The sequence below is a fragment of the Mastacembelus armatus genome, chromosome 1 (assembly GCF_900324485.2).
Source record: "Mastacembelus armatus chromosome 1, fMasArm1.2, whole genome shotgun sequence".
In the NCBI taxonomy this organism is placed as follows: Eukaryota; Metazoa; Chordata; class Actinopteri; order Synbranchiformes; family Mastacembelidae; genus Mastacembelus; species Mastacembelus armatus.
Window position 1 is genome coordinate 24552203 of NC_046633.1, and position 26326 is coordinate 24578528.

At 41.1% G+C, this 26326-nt stretch overlaps 3 protein-coding genes across 4 annotated transcripts; 2 read left to right on the top strand and 1 right to left on the bottom strand.

Moving 5' to 3' along the window:
* The first annotated feature begins 13232 nt into the window (after window positions 1-13232).
* Window positions 13233-17021, top strand: rnf11a (ring finger protein 11a). Its single transcript, XM_026302661.1, has 3 exons — window positions 13233-13649; window positions 14524-14696; window positions 15312-17021. The coding sequence occupies exons 1-3, from the start codon at window positions 13551-13553 to the stop codon at window positions 15481-15483; spliced, it is 444 nt and encodes a 147-aa protein (XP_026158446.1). The 5' UTR covers window positions 13233-13550; the 3' UTR covers window positions 15484-17021.
* A 171-nt stretch (window positions 17022-17192) lies between these two features.
* hmox1b (heme oxygenase 1b) lies at window positions 17193-19466 on the bottom strand. Its single transcript, XM_026302658.1, has 6 exons — window positions 19267-19466; window positions 19121-19174; window positions 18551-18662; window positions 18214-18429; window positions 17826-18098; window positions 17193-17676 (listed from the first exon to the last, which is right to left on the bottom strand). The coding sequence occupies exons 1-6, from the start codon at window positions 19449-19451 to the stop codon at window positions 17494-17496; spliced, it is 1023 nt and encodes a 340-aa protein (XP_026158443.1). The 5' UTR covers window positions 19452-19466; the 3' UTR covers window positions 17193-17493.
* Window positions 19467-20853: 1387 nt separating this feature from the next.
* Window positions 20854-24528, top strand: hmgxb4b (HMG box domain containing 4b). 2 transcript variants are annotated; one of them, XM_026302660.1, is made up of 7 exons: window positions 20860-20884; window positions 21888-22019; window positions 22177-22216; window positions 22542-22651; window positions 22938-23321; window positions 23781-23903; window positions 24044-24528. In XM_026302660.1, exons 1-7 carry the CDS (start codon window positions 20876-20878, stop codon window positions 24086-24088), a joined length of 843 nt encoding a protein of 280 aa, XP_026158445.1. In that variant the 5' UTR covers window positions 20860-20875; the 3' UTR covers window positions 24089-24528. The 2 variants fall into 2 exon arrangements, 1 of the variants encoding a protein (XP_026158445.1); XR_003295475.1 differs by lacking the exon at window positions 24044-24528 and having other exon boundaries at window positions 20854-20884; window positions 22134-22216; window positions 22938-24034.
* Window positions 24529-26326: the final 1798 nt, after the last annotated feature.

Here is a 26326-nt window from a genome sequence, read left to right on the forward strand (position 1 = left end):
GCAGAAGCCACGGCTCATCACCTGCCTGTTCACGTTTCTAATAGATTTTCCCCGCTCAGCGACACACCCGCTGAGAAACCGACTCTGATAATTGGCGATTCCATAGTCAGGAACGTGAAAATAGAGACACCAGCGACCATAGTCAAATGTTTCCTGGGGCCAGAGCGACATCGAGTCAAATCTGAAGCTGCTGGCTAAGGCTAATCGTAAATATGGGAAAATTATTATTCACGTCGGCAGCAATGACACCCGATTACGCCAATCGGAGGTCACTAAAATTAATGTTGAGTCGGTGTGTAACTTTGCCAAATTAATGTCGGACTCCGTAGTTTTCTCTGGACCCCTCCCCAATCTGACCAGCGATGACATGTTTAGCCGCATGTCGTCGTTCCGTCGCTGGCTGTCTAGGTGGTGTCCAGCAAACGATGTGGGCTTCATAGACAATTGGGCCACTTTCTGGGGAAAACCCGGTCTGGTAGCGAGACACGGCATCCATCCCACTTTGAATGGTGCAGCTCTCATCTCTAGAAATTTGGCCGAGTTTATTAGCCGACCTAAAGCCGACAATCCAGGGTGGGGACCGGGATGCAGAGACTCAGTCTAAAACGCCTCTCTGCAGTTTCCTTAGAGCCGCCGCCCCCCTCAAACCACATAGAGACTGTTCTGCCCCTCGAACATATAAATCAAATAAATCAGAAGTTAACAGAAGAGGAGTTATTCATAAAAACTTAATAAAAATTAAGACCACTCCTCTTATTGAACAGAAAAACAGAACTGTCAAATGTGGACTATTAAATATTAGGTCCCTTTCTTCTAAATCTCTGTTAGTAAATGATTTGATAACTGATCACCAAATTGACCTACTTTATCTTACTGAAACCTGGCTACAGCAGGATGAATATGTCAGTCTGAATGAATCAACCCCCCTCAGTCATAAAAATTATCATGTTCCTCGAAGCACAGGTCGAGGTGGAGGAGTAGCTGCAATCTTCCACTCAAACTTATTATTAAACTTTAATTCTCAGATCAGTTATAACTCATTTGAGAGCCTCACTCTTAGTCTCTCACATCCAAACTGGAAAACACAAAAACCAGTTCTACTTGTCATTGTGTACCGTCCACCTGTCCCTTACTCAGAGTTTTTAACTGAATTCCCTGACTTTCTCTCTGATTTAGTGCTTAGATCAGATAAAGTCATTATAGTGGGAGATTTTAACATTCATGTAGATGTTGAAAATAACGGCCTCAGCATTGCATTTAATTCTATATTAGATTCAATTGGTTTCATTCAAAATGTTAATAAACCCACCCACTGTTTCAATCACACCCTTGATCTTGTTCTGACCTATGGTGTCGAAATTGAACATCTAATAGTTTTTCCCCCAAATCCTGTTTTGTCAGATCATTCTTTAATAACTTTTGAATTTAAAATGATGGCTCATGCAGCGTTTGGAAGAAAATTCCACTACAGCAGATGTTTATCCGACAACACTGTTGATAAATTTAAGAAAATGATTCCATCTTTATTTACATCTATGCCAAGTATAAACATAGTGGAGGGCAGTTGCTTCAATCCCACTCCCTACCAAATTGATCATGTTGTTGACAGCGCTGTAACCTCACTGCGTGAAATGCTTGATTCTGTAGCCCCTCTGAAAAAGAAGTTAGTGAATTAGAGAAGACTAGCCCCATGGTATAATTTACATATTCGTACCTTAAAGCAGGCATCACGAAGGCTGGAAAGGAAGTGGCGTTCCACAAACTTAGAGGAAATTTTTCTAGCCTGGAAAAACAGTCTACTAACATATAAAAAAGCTCTCCGTAAAGCCAGAACTGCATACTATTCATCACTAATCGAGGAAAATAAGAACAACCCCAGGTTTCTTTTCAGCACTGTAGCCAGGCTGTCAAAAAGTCACAGCTCTGTTGAGCCCAGTGTTCCCTTAGCTCTCAGCAGTGCAGCAGTGATGAATTTATGAGTTTCTTTACAAATAAAATCACAACTATTAGAGATAAAATTCAGCAGATGCTTCCTATACCTGCAATAAATGAATCTTCTACTACAGTAGCTCTTGAATCATCTGTAGGACCTCAGTTATGTTTAGACTGTTTCTCTCCCATAGATCTCTCTGAATTTACATCAGTAGTTGCTTCATCGAAATCATCAACGTGTCTCTTAGACCCCATCCCGACTAGACTGCTTAAAGACACGCTGCCATTAATGAATTCATCTTTATTAGACTTGGTAAATTTATCTCTAGTATCAGGCTACGTTCCACAGGCCTTTAAGACTGCAGTAATCAAACCTTTACTCAAAAAGCCTAGTCTTGATCCAGGAGTCTTGGCTAATTATAGACCAATATCCAACCTGCCATTTATTTCTAAAATCCTAGAAAAAGCTGTTGCTAAGCAGCTATCAGACCACTTACACAGGAATGAACTATTTGAAGATTTTCAATCAGGATTTAGAGCACATCATAGTACAGAAACAGCACTGTTAAAAGTCACAAATGATCTTCTCTTAGCCTCAGATAATGGACTTGTTTCAATACTTGTCCTCCTAGACCTTAGTGCAGCATTCGACACCATTGACCACAATATCTTATTACAGAGACTGGAGCATGTGATTGGTATCAGAGGAACAGCGTTAAAGTGGTTCCAATCCTATTTATCGGACAGATTCCAGTTTGTTCATGTCCATGATGAACCTTCCACACGAACAAAAGTTAGTTATGGAGTTCCACAAGGCTCCGTTCTAGGACCGATTCTGTTCACCCTGTACATGCTTCCTTTAGGATATGTCATTAGGAAGCACTCTATTAATTACCACTGCTATGCAGATGACACTCAGTTATATCTATCTATTAAACCTGTTAACACAAACCAGTTAACCAGACTTCAAGCCTGTCTAACTGACATAAAGGCCTGGATGACCAGTAACTTTTTGCTTTTAAACTCGGAGAAAACAGAAGTCATTATATTTGGGCCAAAAAATCTCAGAAATAACTTTTCTCAAATAATAGCTACTCTAGATGGCATAACCCTGGCCTCTAGCACTACTGTAAAAAACCTTGGAGTTATTTTTGACCAGGACATGTCCTTTAACTCACACATAAAACAAATCTCTAGAACTGCATTCTTTCACCTGCGCAACATTTCCAAAATTAGGAACATCCTGTCTCAAAATGATGCAGAAAAACTAGTCCATGCATTTGTTACCTCAAGGCTAGATTACTGTAACTCATTACTATCTGGATGTCCCAATATCTCCATAAAAAGCCTCCAATTAATCCAGAATGCCGCAGCCAGAGTCCTGACAGGAACTAGCAGGAGAGATCATATTTCTCCTATATTGGCTTCTCTTCATTGGCTCCCTGTAAAATATAGAATAGAATTTAAAATCCTTCTTCTCACATACAAATCCCTTCATAATCAAGCTCCTTCATACCTTAAAGACCTCATAGTACCATATTATCCCAATCGACCACTTCGCTCTCAGAGTGCAGGTCTACTTGTGGTTCCCAGAGTTTCCAAAAGCAGAATGGGAGGCAGAGCCTTTAGTTATCAAGCTCCTCTCCTATGGAACCAGCTCCCAGCCTGGGTTCAGGAGGCAGCCACTCTCTATATTTTTAAGGATAGACTTAAAACCTTCCTCTTTGACAAAGCGTATAGTTAGGGCTGGCTTCAGGCAACCCTGAACCATCCCTTAGTTATGCTGCTATAGGCCTAGACTGCCCGAGGACCATCGGTGCACTGAGCTCCCGTACCCTAACCCCCCCCCTTTCCCTTCCCCTCCCCTCTCTTCTCTCCTCCCACCTCATGTATATTCCACCATTGAATCTTACTAACCTTGTGTTCTCTCTCTCCCCTAGTTTGTGCTCTCTCCCTTTCTCTCTATTCTCTCTGTACCTTCTGCAGGTGTCCCTGGTCCTGGAGCTGTATATCGCTGATGTGCAGTTACTGGTCCCACCAACCTGCAGTGTCTATTTGTTGTTTATTGTTGCTGTTCTTGTCTCTCTGCTCTATCCACTCACCCCAACCGGTCGAGGCAGATGGCCGCCCAAACTGAGCCCGGTTCTGCTGGAGGTTTTTTCTTCCATTAAAGGGAGTTTTTTCCTCTCCACTGTCGCCAAGTGCTTGCTCATAAGGGAATTGTTGGGTTTTTAGTGTTAGTTTTTGTAAAGTGCCTTGAGATGATTTGTATTGTGATTTGGCGCTATACAAATAAAATTGAATTGAATTGAATTGAATGTATTCATTGCAGACGAAACGACACACGTACCTGATGGAAAGATCATCATTGTTGTTCCCTACAGTTCTTGCTAATAAAACAAGCGATAGAAAAGGCCCTCAGGCGCCTTCTGCAGGTATATAAATACCCTCTACACATGACACACACCCACACACCCGCCTCGGCATCGCGTCAGCACGCCACAGCCCACAGACCAATAGGAAAATTGCGCCGCCCGGTGGGTGGAGAGCGTGACGCCGATTTTATGGTTTATTATCTTTATGACTGTCATAAATAACGATCATAAAAAGTGACCCCCCTTAATAGCCCCCCGCCGCATAACCAGTATACACTACTGATATGATATGATATCTGAGATGAAAAGCCATACATCATTTGTTAATGGTAACAAGTATTCATGACACATCTTGTAATAATTGATGCATTAAATCATAATGAGCCATGTGATTTTAAGTTGCAAGACAATACACTTTGGCCTGAACGCAAACCACTGTGGTTTTCTCGACTGCTCTGTGTTTCACTGGTAATCAGAACAGCATTTTCAAGTAGACAGCTTTGATTTTTCATAATCCAGTGTTTGCGGCCTGGTCCTGCCCATCTTTAGGCAGGCGTGTGGCTCCTTCATCTGGCTGTGCTTGGGTCTTGAGACAGAAGAAGAATGAACAGCCATTAATTATGTTTGATGTTATAGGGAAAGTGATAAAAAAAAAAATCTGACAATCTGACTCTGACATAATCTACCTGAGGAGCAGGGTCTGTTTCCTGCTGTGGAAGATTTTTCTTTTCATTATCAGAGTCACTGCCTTCTTCCCCATGAGACACTGGAGCCTGGAGTCTGGCTTGCACTAGTGCTGCAGTTTCTGGAGCCTGGATTTTCAGAGATTTTCACAAATAGACCTTTCAAAGGTCTCATTGCAATATTACTCAAGATGGTGGTGGAGATAAACACCTGAGCATGATCCAGAGCCTCTGAAGAAGGATTTGTTTCCTGGACGGGACGGCAGCTATTAAAAGGTAATGCAGCGTGTTTAGTCCTTGGCCAGTTGCAGGAGTCTGGTTTCTCCCTGGTGAAGGAGGCGGTGGAATAGCTGTGGCCTAAATGCACAATATGAAGAGCATCTGATATAAATATTCATTTCATCCACACATGTGTTTCAGGAAAGAAAGCCTCACATGTAAGAGATGTACACAGGAATAAGCTTCTATTTTATGAGAATGACCATAATATATTGAATAGACAGAGACCATTAAAATTCAACGTATCAATGAATAATACTGCGCGTAACGTTAGCGAGAAAGCTAACCGTCCCAAATATGACAACAGTACATGTTTTATGTCGCTGTATAAAACTATTCATTACACACGTCTGTTCCCTGTTGTTAAACAAACCTCAACCCTTTCTCTTTCCATCTCTGTGTCCTTTCGATAATATAACAGCGCCGACGGAAAAATAGAAGAACCGAGAGACCCGTTAGAAAACACCCAAACTCAAAACTACTTCCGGGGACCCACACGTTTTTTAAGCTATGTAGTGTGCCAAAACGAGGCTGTTGTATAGTTTCTATCTAATATTTCTGAAATAATACACATTACATACAGACATAGATGGTACAGCCAGTGCTTCGGAACCGGCTTGAAAATGATCGATATATTATTTTATTTCAATAGCGTCAAAATAATTCAGTGGTATTTGTCAGTACAGCATACAGCCAATATTATATATATATATATATATATATATATATATATATATATATATATATATATATATAGGTCCTTAACGCTACTAGCCTACCTCATTACAAATGAGCGATAGAAATACTGGAGTCATACCGGTTCGGACGTCGCCCGGGTCAACAAGGTCCGCGTCAGGTGCTAGGGGACCAGGGCAACCTGATGAGAAATGGGCTACTGGAACAAGACACTCGTGGACGAGGGCTGATAACAGAGAACTATTGGAGTGCTACTACATGAGTAACCCCAACGATAGGGGCTACATGAAGAGGATGTGGGACCTATGGAAACTTCGAAACCCACCATCTACACCAGGGCCAAAACATCTAGTAGCTCAGTGTTCCAACATCCACAAACGGCAACTGCTACCACAACTGGAGATTGAAGAAATACAACACAAATGCTACGGCAAGGGGGAGCCAGGACGGCAGGTCAGGGGGGAAACAACACCATCCCCACCCGAGATTGGGTATCAAGCCCCAATGACAAGCCCCAACACGCTCAACACAAGAGCAGCTGACCTGAGAGTAAAGATCGTGAGCAAGCTGGACACCTGGAACCTCCGCAGCCGGTTACCAAGACTAAGTGAAGTACTCTCTGAAAGTCTACTAGAAGATGTGAATGCAGCATTACAAACAATCCCCACTGTGACTATCACCGAGACCAACAAGCTGATATACACCATGGCAACAGTGATCCTTGAGATGCTTGGCCACAAAATACATTCCACCACCAAGGAGCAGTACCCTGCACGGAGAAGGAGGTTAGAGGCAAAAATAAGGGCAACACAGAGGGAAGTTAGCCAACTATCAGAACTGCAGAGAAGGGGGATGAAGTTGGGTAAGAAATACAGCAGGCTGTCCATACCAGAGGCCCTGGAGACTGCCAAACAACGACTCACAGCCCTGGCCACACGCCTGAAGAGGTACACCAGAGAAATAGAAGCACGGAGAATAAACAGGATGTTCTCCACCGAACCATCCAAAGTGTTGTGATCCTGCTCTGGACTTCCTGTTGGGACCTTTTATTTTGTAGTACTGAGCAGGATCTAGTTTGTGTTTGTTCATGTTACCTTGTCTTGATTAGTTCATTGTTTTCACCTGTGCCTTGTTTTTGTCCCTCACCTTAAATACCTTGTTTCAGTCACTGCTCCTTGCCAGGTTGTCTGTTGTCTTACCTTGTCTGTTGCAAGACCTATGCTCCACGCCTTGTTTGCCTGTTTTCTCTCGCCACATCAAACTCTGCTTGTTTTTCGGACCCTTTGATCCTGGACTGCTTATGTTCGCTGAGTTTTAAGTTAAGTTGTTCTGGTTTCCTCTGCCACTGTGTTGTCACTGTCTTCTTGTTCATGCTTTGTCCCCTCTGTTCGTGCCTGGTTTCTTTTGCGTTCATGCTCTTGCCCCACGTTCCTGTTTCCCACTCATACCCATGTGCTGTGTTTTCCTTTTGTTCCTGCCCATGTTTTACACCTATAAGTTTCCTAGCCTTGTGTTTGTTAAATAAAGACTCTTTTTCTCACTCCTGTGTTTGTGTGGGTGAAGTGTGCTCCTGACCACGCCCTAGTTCATGACACAAAGTGTACTCACAGTGGGATGGCAGTAACACGAGAACAGACCCACCAAGGCTGGAGACTGAACAATACTGGAAAAACATATGGGAGGGGGAGGCATCACATAACACCAATGCCCAGTGGCTGGCAGACCTGAGAGCAGACCACAGCAACCTCCCTGAACAGTAACCAGTAACCATCACAAAGGCAGATATCCGAGAAAGGGTCTCAAACATGAAGAACTGGACAGCACCGGGGCCTGACATGATCCACACCTACTAGCTAAAGAAGTTAACTTCAAATCTTCATCTTCAATTTTATTTGTATATCACAATACAAATCATCTCAAGGCACTTTACTAAAACTAAAAACCCAACAATTCCCTTATGAGCAAGCACTTGGCGACAGTAGAGAGGAAAAACTCCCTTTAACAGAAGAAAAAACCTCCAGGAGAACCGGGCTCAGTTTGGGCAGCCATCTGCCTCGACCGGTTGGGGTGAGTGGATAGAGCAGAGAGAAAAGAACAGCAACAATAAACAACAAATAGACACTGCAGGTTGGTGGGACCAGTAACTGCACATCAGCGATATACAGCTCCAGGGACACCTGCAGAAGGTACAGAGAGAGAGAGAGCACAAGGTTAGTGACATTCAATGGTGGAATATACATGAGGTGGGAGGAGAGGAAGAGAGGGGAAGGGAAGGGGGGGGGGGGGGGGTTAGGGTAAGGGAGCTCAGTGCACCGATGGTCCTCGGGCAGTCTAGGCCTATAGCAGCATAACTAAGGGATGGTTCAGGGTTGCCTGAAGCCAGAGGAAGGTTTTAAGTCTAGCCTTAAAAGTACAGAGAGAGTCTGCCTCCTGAACCCAGGCTGGGAGCTGGTTCCACAGGAGAGGAGCTTGATAACTAAAGGCTCTGCCTCCCATTCTGCTTTTGGAAACTCTAGGAACCACAAGCAGACCTGCACTCTGGGAGTGAAGTGGTCTATTAGGATAATATGGTACTATGAGGTCTTTAAGGTATGAAGGAGCTTGATCATGAAGGGATTTATATGTGAGAAGAAGGATTTTAAATTCTATTCTATATTTTACAGGGAGCCAATGAAGAGAAGCCAATATAGGAGAAATATGATCTCTCTTGCTAGTTCCTGTCAGGACTCTGGCTGCGGCATTCTGGATTAATTGGAGGCTTTTTATGGAGATATAGGGACATCCAGATAGTAATGAGTTACAGTAATCTAGCCTTGAGGTAACAAATGCATGGACTAGTTTTTCTGCATCATTTTGAGACAGGATGTTCCTAATTTTGGAAATGTTGCGCAGGTGAAAGAAGGCAGTTCTAGAGATTTGTTTTATGTGTGAGTTAAAGGACATGTCCTGGTCAAAAATAACTCCAAGGCTTTTTACAGTAGTGCTGGGGGCCAGGATTATGCCATCTAGAGTAGCTATAATTTGAGAAAGGTTATTTCTGAGATTTTTTGGCCCAAATATAATGACTTCTGTTTTCTCCGAGTTTAAAAGTAAAAAGTTACTGGTCATCCAGGCCTTTATGTCAGTTAGACAGGCTTGAAGTCTGGTTAACTGGTTTGTGTTAACAGGTTTAATAGATAGATATAACTGAGTGTCATCTGCATAGCAGTGGTAATTAATAGAGTGTTTCCTAATGACATATCCTAAAGGAAGCATGTACAGGGTGAACAGAATCGGTCCTAGCACAGAGCCTTGTGGAACTCCATAATTAACTTTTGTTCGTGTGGAAGGTTCATCATGGACATGAACAAACTGGAATCTGTCCGATAAATAGGATTGGAACCATTTTAACGCTGTTCCTCTGATACCAGTCACATGCTCCAGTCTCTGTAATAAGATGTTGTGGTCAATGGTGTCGAATGCAGCACTAAGGTCTAGGAGGACAAGTATTGAAACAAGTCCATTATCTGAGGCTAAGAGAAGATCGTTGGTAACTTTCAACAGTGCTGTTTCTGTACTATGATGTGCTCTAAATCCTGATTGAAAATCTTCAAATAGTTCATTCCTGTGTAAGTGGTCTGATAGCTGCTTAGCAACAGCTTTTTCTAGGATTTTAGAAATAAATGGCAGGTTGGATATTGGTCTATAATTAGCCAAGACTCCTGGATCAAGACTAGGCTTTTTGAGTAAGGGTTTGATTACTGCAGTCTTAAAGGCCTGTGGAACGTAGCCTGATACTAGAGATAAATTTACCAAGTCTAATAAAGATGAATTCATTAATGGCAGCGTGTCTTTAAGCAGTCTAGTCAGGATGGGGTCTAAGAGACACGTTGATGATTTCGATGAAGCAACTACTGATGTAAATTCAGAGAGATCTATGGGAGAGAAGCAGTCTAAACATAACTGAGGTCTTACAGATGATTCAAGAGCTACTGTAGTAGAAGAGTCATTTATTGCAGGTATAGGAAGCATCTGCTGAATTTTATCTCTAATAGTTGTGATTTTATTTGCAAAGAAACTCATAAATTCATCACTGCTGAGACCTAAGGGAACACTGGGCTCAACAGAGCTGTGACTTTTTGTCAGCCTGGCTACAGTGCTGAAAAGAAACCTAGGATTGTTCTTATTTTCCTCTATTAGTGATGAATAGTATGCAGTTCTGGTTTTACGGAGAGCTTTTTTATATGTTAGTAGACTGTTTTTCCAGGCTAGAAAAATTTCCTCTAAGTTTGTGGAACGCCACTTCCTTTCCAGCCTTCGTGATGCCTGCTTTAAGGTGCGAATATGTAAATTATACCATGGGGCTAGTCTTCTCTGATTCACTAACTTCTTTTTCAGAGGGGCTACAGAATCAAGTGTTTCACGCAGTGAGGTTACAGCGCTGTCAATAACATGATCAATTTGGTAGGGAGTGGGATTGAAGCAGCTGCCCTCCACTATGTTTATATTTGGCATAGATGTAAATAAAGATGGAATCATTTTCTTAAATTTATTAACAGCGTTGTCAGATAAACATCTGCTGTAGTGGAATTTTCTTCCAAACGCAGCATGATCCATCATTTTAAATTCAAAAGTTATTAAAGAATGATCTGACAAAACAGGATTTGGGGGAAATACTATAAGATGTTCAATTTCAATGCCATAGGTCAGAACAAGATCAAGGGTGTGATTGAAACAGTGGGTGGGTTTATTAATGTTTTGAATGAAACCAATTGAATCTAATATAGAATTAAATGCAATGCTGAGGCTGTTATTTTCAACATCTACATGAATGTTAAAATCTCCCACTATAATGACTTTATCTGATCTAAATCAGACAGGAATGGGTAAGGACACCAGGGGAGCAAAACATCAACTACTGGTGGATAAAGCGGTCACTCGAGACTGTAAGACCAGGCAGACCAACCTGTGCACTGCCTGGATTGACTACAAGAAAGCCTACGACTCAATGCCTCACACATGGATCCTGGAATGCCTGGAGCTGTACAACATCAATAGGACCCTAAGAACCTTCATAAGGAACTCAATGGGACTGTGGAAAACAACCCTAGTAGCCAATCTCAAGCCGATAGCACAAGTCTCCATCAAGTGCGGCATCTACCAAGGAGATGCTCTGTCTCCGCTGCTGTTCTGCATAGGCCTGAACCCCCTCAGCCAGATCATCACTGAGACGGGCTTCGGATACTGACTACAAAATGGGGCAACCATCAGCCACCGCCTGTACATGGATGACATCAAGCTGTATGCCAGGACTGAGCGAGACATCCACTCACTGATCCACACCACCAGGATATACAGCAACGGACTGGACAAGTGTGGTCGAATGATAACAAAGAGAGGGAAGGTTCTCAGGACTGAAGGAGTTGAACTCCAGAAGGCAGCATAGCGGATGTTGAGGGAAGCTACAAGTACCTTGGAATCCCACAGGCAAATGGGAACCAAGAAGAAGCTGCAAGGAAAGCAGCCACAGCCAAATACCTACAGAGAGTAAGGCAAGTCCTAAGAAGTCAGCTAAATGGGAAGAACAAGGTCCAAGCCATCAACACCTATGCCCTGCTGGTCATCAGATATCCCGCTGGCATAATAAGCTGGCCAAAAGAGGACATAGAAGCCACTGATGTCAAGACAAGGAAGCTCTTCAGAATGCATGGAGGACTTCACCCCAAATCCAGCATCCTGAGACTGTACACTAAGAGGAAGGAAGGAGACCGGGGACTGGTGAGCGTCAGAGCCACCATCCAAGATGAAACAGCCAAGATCCATGAGTACATCAGGAAGATGGCCCCAAGCAATGGAATACTTAGTGAATATCTCAGGCAACAGAAGCCCGATGCAGAGAAAGAAGAGCAAGAGCAACCATCATGGCAGGACAAACCCTTGTACGGCATGTACCACCGACAGATACAAGAAGTGGCTGATATCGAAAAGTCCTACCGGTGGCTGGAAAAAGCTGGACTGAAAGACAGCACAGAGGCACTAATCATAGCAAGAACAGGCCCTGAGCACAAGATCGATAGAGGCCGGGGTCTACCACACCAGGCAGGACCCCAGGTGCAGGCTGTGCAAAGATGCCCCTGAGACAATCCAGCACATAACAGCAGGTTGTAAGATGCTAGCAGGCAGGGCATACATGGAACGCCATAACCAAGTGGCCGGCATAGTGTACAGGAACATCTGTGCCGAGCATGGGCTGGAGGTCCCAAGGTCAAAATGGGACACACCTCCAAAGGTGAGGGAGAATGACCGAGCTAAGATCCTGTGGGACTTCCAGATACAGACCGACAAACTGGTGATGGCTAACCAACCGGACATAATAGTGGTGGACAAACAGCAGAAGAAAGCTGTAGTGGTAGATGTAGCGATCCCAAGTGACAGCAACATCAGAAAGAAGGAACATGAGAAGCTGGAGAAATACCAAGGGCTTAAAGAAGAGCTAGAAAAGATGTGGAAGGTGAAGGTCCCCATGGTAATCGGCACCCTCGGGGCTGTGACCCCCAAACTGGGAGAGTGGCTCCAACAGATCCCAGGAACAACATCAGAGATCTCAGTCCAGAAGAGCGCAGTGCTAGGAACAGCTAAGATACTGCGAAGAACCCTCAAACTCCCAGGCCTCTGGTAGAGGACCCGAGATTGAGGAAGACACACACACACACACCACCCATAGGGGTGAGAAGGGAAATTATATATATATGTTTATATATTTGTGTATTTATGTTATATGTTTATAGATAATTCGGCATAAATTTGAGCAAACGTTAAACTTTAATAATCATAATATTAATCATCATTATTAATTAATTTAATAATCATCGTGTGAACAGTTATGGATAAACCTTTACGACAAACAGGAAGTGTAATGTTGCCATGGATACAGTGAGTTAAAAGTTACTGTAATTTTAACGAGTAGTTTTATAACATTAGTGATGTTTAAATGTACACTAAATTAACTATTAACAATTCGTATTGATCTCTGCTGTTATTGGATAAACTGACAATTTTAATTAGCTACTTTAATGTTGTAGAATTTTTAAAGTCAATTCATATTTAAATTACGGAGCAACTGTCGTCCTGAAACAAATGACTGATTGAAGTTTTCATCACAGAAAACGCAGCAGTCCAGTCCAAAATGCGGTATATTAGCACTTTAAAACAACTTTTTACATTTTTTATTTTACAATTCTGCGCTTTTATTCTGAATTTAAACATGAGAATTTCCGGATGACGGTATTTCCGGTCTGTGTTTTTTGTAAACACAAGAAGCTAACGCACAAGCAGGTGTACAAACTGTCCTCACTGTTACGGTTAAAATCTGTGTCACCGACAGTGCAGCTCAGAATCGGGCATTTAATCCGACAATTTAATTCCGTTTCTCATTCTTCCTCAAATTCTTCACCTAATGACTCCAAACTATCAGCTAACAGCTAACGTTAGCTAAACTAACCTCAAGCCTGAACGGCGGCTAGTTAGCTTAGCTTCAGCTGGCGCTTTCTGAAAGTGTCTGCTACCCCCAGAAAGAAGTGGACTCTCTCATGGTGGTCTCAGTTCAATGGGGAACTGTCTGTTTTCACAAGGGGCGGATGACTTGTCATTGCTGAACGAGTCCGAGGGGGGTAGCCTGCCCGGAGAGCCTCCGCCGCCGTACCAGGTGAGCAGCTCCCGGGATTAACGTCATTATGTCATTAGTCAAAATACTCTCATAAAGTCTGCCAATAATCAATAATGAGAATTACCTGTCAACAAGCGTGCTGCTAGTTAGGTTGTTGTAAAAAAAATTTCCAATCACAAACCTGTTATTTTTAATGCAACATACAATATTTAGACCTGTGGGAACTGAAAAAAAGATCATTGTTAAAAATGTATTTGTATAGAGATAGATACCAGTGAATATCAGCACTCACCGTAAACTGTCCACTTTAGTGTGACTAAAGGGCCCCAGCAATGTGGAGTCTGAGTTTTTGATGCTTTCCAAATTAATGTTGAAACCTAATCAATCTGACATACTGTTCATACAAATATCAATTTTGGCATCAACTTCAGCAATCTTGCATTTGTCTGGCTCAAAAAGGAACATTGACATACACTGGGCCTGTTGTGCAAACGCTTTAGATACTGTAATTAAATGCTGCCATGAATAGTTTTTCTCATACAGTTCAGTTCTCATACAGAAAAAGACTAAATTAAAAATACATTTTTGGTGTGACCACACTTTTTTCTTTCTAACATTTCTTTCAAGAACTTGGTACACCTCAGTGGATTTATACTGTGTGTGTCTTCATGTAATCCCAGACTGACTTCATGATGTTAAGATCAGGGTTGTGTGAGACCATGATCCCGTCTTATTTTTGTTGCTAAAAATAATTTGTTGTTGGGTCTGGGCCTATGTTTTGGGACATCGTTATGCTGCCAGTGAGATGCCTATTTAATTGAATTGTATGATGATTCACAGCATTGTATATGTGAAATCCCCATTCAGTGTGACTTCATGCAGTCTTTCCACTGTTTTTTTCCTTCTTTTCCAGGAGCGTGCCCAACCAGTGCCAGTGTACCACCCTACGCCAGGTGAGCGGCGCCTGGCGAGCCAACTGACCGAGGAGGAGCAAATCCGCATTGCCCAACGCATCGGCCTCATTCAGCACCTGCCCAGAGGCATCTTTGACCCAGGCTCTGACCCTTCTGACAAAAAAGTTAAAGAGTGAGTCTTAAATAGACAAACTTAGCATTATTAGAATTTTTTTTTTCATATTTAAATAATGCTGCCATTCAACGCTTTGGATCGATAAGTTGTGTTAGTATGGCTCATCGCATTTCTTAAAGGTTGTAGAATCCAAGCATAGTTGATGCATGTTTGACCAGAGCTAGTCAGAAAAAGATTGCGTCATATAGACTGAATAAAATGCCCACTTTATCCAGCAGAAATGTTTGACAGCCTGTACAGCTGCAGAGCCCTGTTGGCATTATAAATGGAATATGGGTCTATGGGTTTAGTTTGTTTAGCTTGTTCGTACTTTGGATGTCTAACACAAGTTTGTGCAGTTAATGGAAAAATTATTTACTTCGCTACTTTATTGTTACAAACATGTTTCTAATATTGCTGTGACACACAAATTGCAGTTATTCTGGCCTTTGGTTAAAATTTGCATTTTGGCCAATGAAGTTATCTTCATTTTTGACAATGCCCATTATTGTGTTCTGTAGTATAGATTTAATTATAGTATACAGGTGTTTGAAAATCTTTTAAAGTATAATTTTACAAGTACATTTTCCTTATTTTTGAATAAGAAAAGTAAGACATTTCTCTGTCCACCAGGTGTGTGATCTGCATGATGGATTTTGATTATGGTGATCCCATTCGGTTCTTGCCCTGTCTTCACATCTACCACGTGGATTGCATTGACCCCTGGCTGATGCGCTCCTTCACCTGCCCCTCCTGCATGGAGCCAGTAGATGCAGCCCTGCTGTCCGCTTATGAAACCAACTGAGTAGCCCCTGGAGGCTGATTATGCCTAAAGTAACTGCACCTTTTTAGACAAAACTATCCTAGCTGTCTGAACAGGTAGCCAAGGTGATACTGCAATTTATGCAGATTTTTAGGATGCAGACAGTACATTGCTTAGGTCTGGTATGCACCTAATTGGACTTTGGAAACTCCTTGCCTTTCACAGTAGCACAATGTGCCAAATAAAGTTAGATGAAGGATATGGAAAGCTGTACTAGTAGCAAAATATTACAGCGAATTAACTTCTCTTCTGTGGCTGAGAGGCTGTTTTCATTTGTGATTTTTATAATAATTAGATGCATGTTGCCACTGTCAGTCACTTCCCCTTTCAAGAAGTAATGTGCAATATGTTGTATTGATGGGGAAAATGCAGGAAAATTCTCTTGATCTTGGCATCTTTGTTTGATATTATTATCAGTGAAATGCCAGTGAAGTGAAGTTCCTGGGTTTTACAGTGAACCCATGGCACTGAATGTCAAAGAAACACAGACCTCTCTACTGACATGCAATCATCAAAACAGAAAAGTAACTTTTTAGTTTGTCTGAACAAAGATATGCTATGAGATCCCATAAACATCCATGAGATAAAGTGGTCATTTCAGCTTTAAAAGATATTTGAAGATTGATTGTTTTATTTGACTGGGGTTGTCTGGTCTGTACTGTAGATGTCTTTTGAAGCTGCTTTTACAAGTGAGTCTGTTTTTTTTGCCTTATGGCTCCTGTCCTCTGCTTTGCCTTGGGTCTGTGCTCTTTTTGTTTTGAAAAACAGTCCTCAGTGTGTGTCCCATTCAGTGACATTTACAAAGAAAAATATGCTGTGCAGTCCCCTTAAAGCACCTCTGTAGTTTTAGATTTCATAGATGACTGTGTGTTTTGATATGTGTATGTGTGTGTTTTGAGGGTATGGTGGATAGAGATTGGCGAGTTAAGGTTACATTGTGAATTAACCCTGCCAGTCGTAAACATTGTTGTAGTTATCTCTCTTTTTGTTCTTAATTGTAGGATTTTGTGTTAATGGCCTACATAGAGCAAGTGATGCATTTCCAGTCAGACAAAGTTCTTTTGTGTTCTGTTGATAGAAATGTACTCTCTTGATACTGATGGTGGCAGGTATAGCACAAACAAGTAAGGTGGTGAAAGATGACAGTAGTAGGAAGACTTGCAATTTGAATGTACACCATTATTTCATTTTTTAAAGATTGGGGCAGTATGGGTGACAAGAAGAAGATAGTAGTGAATTTCTCAGGCCACTGTGCCTTTTCGAGGTGAGGTAAGCCAATTCCAGTGAAGTACAATCAGTTCTGACATGACTTGTTTTTCTGTTAGTTGTCCTCTGGAGGGAGACAGATACCAGCACTGTAGTTTGTGTCGCTATCGAACAGGTCTAGGGTGAAGCCAGAGGTTTTCTCTGGCTGCTTTCAACAATCACTTTGTGTTTTAATTTATGTGTGCCATCAGTGCACATGTTTTAGGAAAATCATGAAAATACAATAAAAGTGGATACCATATTTTATGTGAGTACAACTTAGTGTCTGAATTTTGTGTTCAAGCCCAAGAGGTCGCTGTGTCGACCAAATGAACAGCAGGATCACACTAAGATGCCAAAACATTAGTGGAAATGTAAACCAGCTGGACTGGACCCCTGATCATCAACAGGGCAGACAACCACTTAACAAAACAACAGAAAAAGTATTTTCTTTCAACCATAGATTTTATTTAAAAAGTCAAATATTTACACGGTTAAAACACATATCACACGTTGTTACAGATAAAACTAGAATTCAAACGTGATTAGACTAAATTACAATAATTACAGTGCACATACAAATGTGGTTCTGTTAAATTACAAAATATTACACAGTATTTTTTCTACAGACAATTAAAATCAGAATTATAATCAGGTATGTTTAATAGTTTTGCAGTATATAAATAAAGGCCAAAAAACCTTAATAGCAACAAGCCAGTATATAATCTGCATTGAAGTGCATGGTCTCTAAAGAACATAGATCCCTATACTGACAGTAGCCAGAGCCAGGAAAAGTCCCAGGGCAACCCTGAGCAGTGGTAAAGTGTTGATGATGGTGCCAGGGAGCTGGAGTGTCTTTCCTGGTTTGGAGTGTGTTGAATTCTGCTGGTTTTCACTGACACTCAGCATCTTCTGTAAATCATCAAAGACCTGAAAAACAAAGGCAGGTACATCCATCATCTGCGTGTGGCTTTATAGGCAACTGCAACAGCAAAAGTTAACTTGTAATGTCAACTTAACCTCAAAGTGACATTTCAGTTGCAGGTTTCTGACCCTGCGTCCCCTTTGTTGCTCCCTACCTGAATATTAAACTCGAAGGCTCTGACAGCCTCCTCCAACACACCGTTCCTCTCCTCCTCCGTCAACTCCACGCTGTTCATCCGACTGCGGTAGAGCTGTTTGAACAGGTGGGGGCTGGAGACACCCGGGAAGGAAAAGAATGACAGACCCTCTCCATTCTTCAGCCCCATGGACTTCTGGGCGATTCGACCAAGCACCTGACCTCCAGACAGGTCACCGAGGTACCGAGTGTACGCATGGGCAACCAGGAATTCAGGGTTTTCTTTACCAATCTGATTTTTTTTAAAAAAACAAAATCAGGGATAAGGCGTGTTTTTTGAATGTAGGTTCATTTACATATGATTGAACTAAGTGAGTGAAATGTACATATGACAGAATGAAACATACCTGTCTGAGTCTGTGACTGTATCTTTTAGTGGCTCTGGGCACAACAATCTTTTCTCTCCAGTCCGTGCCATAGAAATATTGCAGGTCTTTTTCTATGGATTCCACTCTGGCCAGTTCAGCGGGGAAGTAAATAGGTGCGACAGCAGGGTGATTGGAGTTCCTGTCCAGTGCCTCCTCCAAGGCCTGGTAGATCTCATACAGCGAGCACAGGAGGAACTGAAAAGGAAGACAACAGGTGGTGTCAGACCAAAAGATACACAGTGCCCACTGGACTACCAAAAAAAAGTCAGAAAACACAAGAATATCTTAATATTTGAGCTGTAATACTATATCTTACCTTATATTGTCCAAGGGTGACTTGTCCTTTCTGGAAGCTCAACATCAGTTCTGTGTTTTCTGCCCTGACATGATTCTCCTTAGTCACCTTTTTGATTTGTTCAGAGAGATCTCTGCAAAGGGAAATTAACCACAATGGTTAGAGCAAGCTCAGCATTCACTGTATTAAAAACAGCTACTTTCAGACCACAGCAATGACTGTCTATAACTGAAGGGTTGAAAGGGTTGGCAGAAAATGAACCTAAAAGGCAAGTACAGCACTTCAGTTATGCTGTGTAAACACTGAAGTAGGCTACTGCACCTTATCATAGGTAAAGTGTAGCTGATAAAACTTCCAGGCACATATAGAAAGTCACATCTGGATGCTGCAGCACTAATGCAAATATTATCAGCTAATCCTAGCCTTGTACGATATTACATTAAAAAATAACTATAGAGATTAAAAATAAGTGGACTTTAAACATTTAGTTTTCCAGGACTATGTCAGAAATGAATGTTGTTTGCTGGTGAAATGTTACTGAACTGAAAAGAGCATTTAAAAATACAATAAATCACAGCAGCTGATTCTAACCTGTCAGTCATCTGTGCTGCTGTGGTCTGAGTCTTCTCGGTTTCCATTGTGGTCCTGAAACAGAAATGTAAAAAATCAGAAATTTGCTGTGGCATAAAACATCAGCCTGAGGTCACATTTAAACATTACTATTATATTTTACTCACCAGATAGGATGAAGTCCTTTAGGTCCCGTAGTTTGTTCTGTGTCTGCAGTTTTTCGCTGTGTCCTGTCTGAATGTTCAGTAGAGTTAGTGCCTTCAGTACAGTCTTCTCCCTCTTTTATACAGTCCTCCTTTGTCTCCTCCCTCCAGCAGCTGAATGAAAACAGGAAGGCAGACTCATAAAACATCAGCTAAACATGATAAGGCAACTTTAGCAAAAACAGTAGGAGGGACTGAGAGTTAACATGATGCAGCAGATTTGCGAACAGCTTGGAAAAGTTTGGAGGGACGGACTAAGGGCCCCAGAATGAACAAGGAAGTTTCAGCAATGCCCCAGAAAACTCAGAGGGAGGAGGGCTGAGCGCTAAACGTGACAGAGCAGCTTTGGACTTCCAAAGTTGGATCAGAGGAGAGGAGGAGCCCAGGTTAAACATGACTGAGTTTCTGAAGCCAGACAGAGAGGAAGTGTTGAAACCCTGACTAATCATAGAGAAAGATCACATGATTGTGTGTGACAATACAGCTGCAGCTTTCAGTTCAGCTCAGCCCAGTGATAAGTTCCCTGTGTTCACGTGAAGAGAGAAAGATTCAATGAAACAGGAGGCAGATCCACTGTGGACTTTATGAAATATGGATTAATTTACTCCCTGACTGATTAAAATTTAAGTCAGTGATATAATTCACATTAGCAACTCACGAAATTACATCAACAGCTTTGAACAGTATAACTGATGTAAAGATGGAAACATAAGATGTCATGTATACCTCACAATAAAACGTAAGCAGTTATAACATCCATCCATTATCTATACCCACTTATTCCTAACCAGGGTACACCCTGACTTAAAACACAATAATACATCAGAAATACGTTTAAAATTATACAAAGGCAAATCTAAATCTCCAGAGAGATATTTCCAAAACGAATAAGCACACAGTCTCCTTGAGTGTTAAGCCTGCAGGGAGCATTAAAATGAACTGTAAATTTGATTGGTATCTTTTTGCAGCATTTTGAACCACTCATAAGGAACCAGGGCTACTTTTTCTCAGGCAGGTGAAGAAATAACAAGACAGAAAGTAAAAGCACATTGATGCCTCTTAGGTGACACACTTCAGTGTCACAGGTTTGCTACTGTGACCTTGACCTGCAATGATTTGTCTAACTAGCACAAACTATCTGCAATCCAGTAATGCCAAGATAATGTAGAATAATGTGGACACCTGAAGATTAAACCTCCATGTGAGAGCCTCGTCCCAAAGCTGTGCACATTAATCTGCTGCTCTAATCCTCCAGTGAGATTTCTGAATCTGGCCTCAATCATTGACCTGTTCCAACTCAGCCACAGGAGCATCAGCAACAAGGCCTGGCTTACATTTCCCAACTCAGGTATATATACAGTATATACAGTTTAGACTATAACGTTTTTAGTGTAAAGAGTAAAGGTCCATATAAAAATATTTAAATTACTAGAAACTATTTGCAGAAATTTAACTCAATGAAACCTAAAACCGAAAACAATAAATCTCGTGTCTGCAGAGTACAAAGCCCTGCTCTAACATGACTCAGCGCTAACGTGCTAAACGTGAATCAGCGGCTTTTCTTCCACGCTCCATGACCGAAGTGAGTTCAGACTGTGGGTTAAAAGAGGCACATCTGTGAAAATAACGAAAATAACATGAGTTTTAATCACCAAGAGTTACCAACTATAGGTTAGCCTGTGGTTTAGTCGCTAAAATGCGGTGTGTCCTTAAAGGTTTCTTAAATTAGCTGTAGTTTAGCGTCAGTTTCAGTCAAAGCGCAACACGGAAGCGCTGACAACAGACTTTGGACTTGAAACATGGCGGCAGCTTGTCAACATCCTTATCCCTCTTGTTTGTTTGTTTGTTGGAATTTGTTTTAGATAAAAAATAAAACCCGGGCCATTTGGAAAATCTAATATTTGCGGTATTAACAAACGTCTTTTGTAACGATGGTGGGTCACCCTCAAATGTCCCAATCGTAGTAAAACTAGCTCCATTATTCATTTTCCCCGTTTTGTAATCTTCATCTGTTTACATTCCAGAATATGAATAGGCCGAACTAACTATTAGCAGTTCTTGTGTACTTTCCACCCACTTATGTGCCGACAACTGTGACTGTGTTAATCTGATACTGACAAAATCACTAAAATGTGATTTTTCTCAGGCGAGTTCTGAAGCCTTTTCCCCATGAGGTCAGAGGTGGATAATCTTATTCTTGTGAAGTGTAAATCAAACTAAAAACCTGTTCATGTCTGTTTAGACTTGACTGGGTGATCAGTCTGACTTTTGACACAAACTTTTTCTCTTTTTTAACTTTTTCTCTCTAGTTAATGACACGTTCACATGTCCAGGTGCCTGGTTAAACTATGTCTTGGCAGAATAATTATAATAAAATAATAAAGTTTATCTCATCTCATTATTTAGTTTGACAACACCATAAATTCAAATAGCATCAGAACAATGTTTAATTGTATAATTAAATAAGCTCTACTGATACTTTAAGTGACTTATTTCTGAACAGCTGGAGTTCATACTCTCCAGTTCTGATAATTTCAATGTTGCTGTTGTCTGAATCACTCTCCGTCTCCATCCTGGTGGTACAGATGGAAGGTGAAACAGGATTAGTGAACAGATGCAGCCGGAAAGAGAAGAAAAGGCCTTACAATTACTTTCTGATGGGTCTGCAGGAGACAGATTCAGATGTTGAGGAACGTAGCACCGAGAGGCCTTGCAAGGTGAACTCCACTTATCTGAAAATGTTTTCCACATTTTTACTACCTTTAAACTCTGGACTAATTTATGCTTTGTATATGTCTCTGACTGTCTGTGGACGTTATCGATGCGAACAGGATATTGTGATTGTGTCGTGATGGGTTATCCAAACTTTTTCAGGATCCAAACTGCTCTTTTAATAGGATGGGACAACAGACAGGTGAGGAGTAAATTTTTATAATAAAGGTGTGCAACTATGATTAATCATCATTCATCTATAGAGTCTATAGCTGCAAGAAGGGGAAATTTCCTTAAATTCATAAATGTATATTGGGATTATTATCTATTATCAGGTATGAATACACGGCATTTTGCAAGTGTAGTTTTCTGTCATGTTACTGTTGTGCATGTGCTAGTGGTTACTTTTATAACTAAATTCAGGTAACATACACATGAATGGCCTGTGTAGTGAATTATACCTAAAATCTTAAGGTATTAATTAAGGACAGGTTTATGTTGTGTTATAATAAGCACCTTAATTGCAGGTCATAGTGTATCTGAGACTGAACTTTGTGGTGCAGAGTTTTCAGTCTTCCCCCCTGCCTGTCCAGTCTGTGCACCACAACACAGGTTGGGAGAGAGCGGAGACGACGAGGTGAGAGAGCACATCAGGTGCAATATCTTAAAATAATTGCCCAGAATCATTTATCAACACAAATCAACATTTAACACTTGATGCTGCCCAGGATTGCGTTAGACTGATTTAATCCCCTTCTATACTGACACTACAGTACACTCACCCTCTCCCATCACATCCAGACCAACATGTTGCTTTAACGTCACACAGCAGAGGGCAGCATCGATCAGGTGATTGCTCTATAGTTGATTCCAACAGCGCTTTTACTTCTACTCATCATTTTCTATTTCTGTGTTTCTCCCAGGACAGTCATAGCGCCATGTTAGACTACTCAGTGTATTTAAATGAACAGCACAACATGGTAGACTGTTCCCAAACCAGACCCGTCAGGCCTCCTGTCAGTCCAGTAGCTCACAGACCTGTTTTTTTCGAGCCTCTCCCTAGTTCAGTGACAACCATTGCTCCAACGATGAGCTCTATGATTAATTCATTGGGATGTAGCTCCATGACGGACACCTGCAGTGCCATCAGCTCTAAGTGCAGTCAGGTTGGTTCATTGTGGGGCCCTGTCAGATCCGCGCCCAGGAGTCCTGGTTGGTCCAATTGGGATCCTGTCAATGCTGCAGCTCACCTGCACCTCCTGGGGGAATCTTTGTCCCTGATTGGAAACCATCTTCAAGAAACAAATGTGAGTAGATTCAGTGCAGTAAAAACAGACATTTCTCAAAACCTGCTGCTTGATTTCAATTGAACACTGGTCTGGGAAGCTGTCTTCTACTGATAGGGGTTGTTCCTTAATAATTGGCTATCTATGTTTAGGACCTTTAAAAAAAGTGATTTAACCATACAAAGTGTTACTTCATGAACCCACAGTGTTTCACAATTTACTTTTACTTTGTGTTGATTGATAAACACCTTTGCTTAACAGATGTGCAAATGATTGCATGTTTGTGGTAAAAACACAGCTAATGGTGATTAATAATTAGCGCCTGCTGCACTGCACAGCCAGCATAAACCATAACAAAAACTTACCAGGATGAGGCCTGTGATTTTTGGAGACTGGCTGAATACACAATCAGTAGGGGCACGTTTCATTTAGCCTCCATGAAGTAAACTCATAGACATCTCTGTGTGTGTGTCTGTTTAGAAAACTGTGTGTGTGTCCAGTAGCTTGTCTCTTCTACTGGACTCTCTGCTGTGTGCCTTGGCCCCTCTAATGGGCCTCACTATACAGATACCTGAGCTGAAGAGCTGCACACAACACACACTGGTGAGAGTCACTGGGACTTGGCAGCACACACCAACACGACATGTTATGTTCTACATATACACAAGTGTAATGATTGTTCTACTAGTATGTTATGTATTAAGGAGAAACACTTTTATCATTTTATCATTTCCTTTTTGAAGGCCTCCACTCTGGAAAGCATTGCTTATATGATGCCTGGGCTGTGAGTGATGAAGACCCCACAGGCTTTAGCATCATTTAGACTCTTTAGGTTAGTTTATACTGGGAAAATCACAATTAAATCTGTTTTGTTTTAAAACAATATGTGTTTGCATTACACATGTAATTTTTGTGTTGCAATTGCAAATATCTGAGTTTACTAATTTAATATATCGGATATTATATTTTCTTGTGTTGGATATGTAATTAAAAGATTTACTTGAGCACTAAGTTATGTAAGTTTTTCATATGAACATATTGTGACTATGGCACTGAAAACAAAAGAAGCTCAAGCATCACATTGTTTTGATGTTGGAAGTTCATTGATAAATATTCTACTAGATTTCTAACAATAATAATTTTATTAATAAAATGTATTCATAGATGGTACAATTCAAGACGACTGTGGAGAGAATTATACATAGTGTAATAAAGATATATAATTTTAGCACCTGATACCTGATCTCAGCATTAATGCACTTGTAGACACATGATCTATGAATTAATTTTTTTTTATTAGTGTGAATGCATTCACATTATTGTTATCCTGTGTCTTTATTAGTGGGAAAGCTGATAGAGCTCTCCCACTTATGTTATCTTCGCTCTTTATTATTAGTGGGAGAGCTGATAACTGACTAGTGTGAATGCAATCAGCATTCTTTCAGGTAATGCTTCTTAACTTCATAGGACCTACGGTTTTCCCACCAGGTGCACAAACAGACAGAGAGTGACTGCTCAATCTCTCATTCACTCCTATTATAAAAGAGGTCCAGGAGTTCTGGTGAAAAACACAAATGAAGGCTGTTTCTAAATCGCCACAAATCCTTCATTTTTTTAGAATATCTTCACAAAAAGTGGATCAGTCTCTTTGTTGAAGCCTCCTGGCACTGTTATTGAAAGAAATATTTTGATAGGTCTTATAGTTTTTCTGTAGTCCTCCATTTTGTGAGGTGAAGTTTTCTCAGTATCTCTATTCTGCGTTTGTAAAGCGCTTTGTCAATGTCACTCCCCCTCACACTCTGGGCTTATCAACAGCTCACAAAGCAATAGCGGAGATCAAAGCTGTCTGTGGTTGGTAATTAAGAATGACTGGCTGCCTAATGTCCACTGCTGTTACACATGGGGGCCATTCTCAGTGTCAGTCATGTTGTCTTCTCCAAGCAGGATGTGACAACACTTTCACAATAAAAGTCTGCAGTTATTTACAGGAAGTGATTGCACCTATAGTGTAGTGTATAGTATAGTGAATATTCCAAATGAAACTTCAGCTTTTAATTGAAGGTCACGTGAGTGTACCACAGCATGCTGCACATTCAAATAAAAGCCTTTGTTCTGGATTATTTCAAAATAAAAGCCAATAGCAGAGATCAAAGCTGTCTGTGGTTGGTTATTAGACTGACTGGCTGCCTAATGTCCACTGCTGTTACACATGGGGACCATTCTCAGCTATTTAGAGCAAATGACTCTGTGGCTGTTTTAAATATCAGCCATGGTGTCGTCTCATTGTCCCATTGGACATTGGCTATTGGCATACAGCTTCAGGCAACAACTGAGGCCATTTTAAATGTCAGCCATGATGTCTGCTCCCAACAGGTCATGTTCAGACTTTCACAATAAAGGTTTACAGTTATTTATACAAAGATATCATGGTTTTGTAAAGTATAAGGAATATTCAAAATAAAGTACAGATTCTAATATAAGGTCCCACTAGTCTGCTGCAGCAATTTGTCCTTTCAAAATAAAAGCCATTTTATAGCATTCTTTCAATATAAAAGCCATGAAACTGCAATATGACCTTAAAATAGACTTTTGTGATTGGCATACAGCTTTAGGCACCAACTGAAGCCATTTTAATTGTCAGGCATGTCTTCAGGGGGACATGGTCAGACTTTCACAATAAAAGTCTACAGTTATGTATATAAAGTTACTGTAGTGATGCAAAGTACAAGAAATGTTCAAAATTAAAGTTAAGTCAGGGTCACGAGTCTCCGGCACCATGCTGACTTTTCAAAATAAAAGCCTTTTTATAACATAATTTAAAAATAAAAGCTAAGAAATGCTAATATTTGCTCTTTTCCAGCACATTTTCCCTTTCAGCCTTTTGACCAGTGCACATAAGTTTATTCCTTACTCAACCTACTTTCATTCCTTCAGGTCTTCCCTTTTTTCAGTCTCTCCTTCCATCTTTTCTTCTTTCTCTATAAGAAAACCTTCCTTCAAATACTTGCTTTGGTTACACATCATTT

Excerpts from the sequence above, each read along its gene's own strand:
- rnf11a (XM_026302661.1), top strand. The coding sequence starts at position 13,551 with ATGGGGAACTGTCTGTTTTCACAAGGGGCGGATGACTTGTCATTGCTG. Across the intron at positions 13,650-14,523 it reads AGCCTCCGCCGCCGTACCAG|GAGCGTGCCCAACCAGTGCC; the intron begins GTGAGCAGCTCC and ends CTTCTTTTCCAG. Across the intron at positions 14,697-15,311 it reads TCTGACAAAAAAGTTAAAGA|GTGTGTGATCTGCATGATGG; the intron begins GTGAGTCTTAAA and ends TCTGTCCACCAG.
- hmox1b (XM_026302658.1), bottom strand. The coding sequence starts at position 19,451 with ATGTTTTATGAGTCTGCCTTCCTGTTTTCATTCAGCTGCTGGAGGGAG. Across the intron at positions 18,663-19,120 it reads GCAGCACAGATGACTGACAG|AGATCTCTCTGAACAAATCA; the intron begins GTTAGAATCAGC and ends TTCCCTTTGCAG. Across the intron at positions 17,677-17,825 it reads CCTTCGAGTTTAATATTCAG|GTCTTTGATGATTTACAGAA; the intron begins GTAGGGAGCAAC and ends TTTGTTTTTCAG.
- hmgxb4b (XM_026302660.1), top strand. Across the intron at positions 23,322-23,780 it reads ACCATCTTCAAGAAACAAAT|AAAACTGTGTGTGTGTCCAG; the intron begins GTGAGTAGATTC and ends GTGTCTGTTTAG. Across the intron at positions 23,904-24,043 it reads GCTGCACACAACACACACTG|GCCTCCACTCTGGAAAGCAT; the intron begins GTGAGAGTCACT and ends TCCTTTTTGAAG.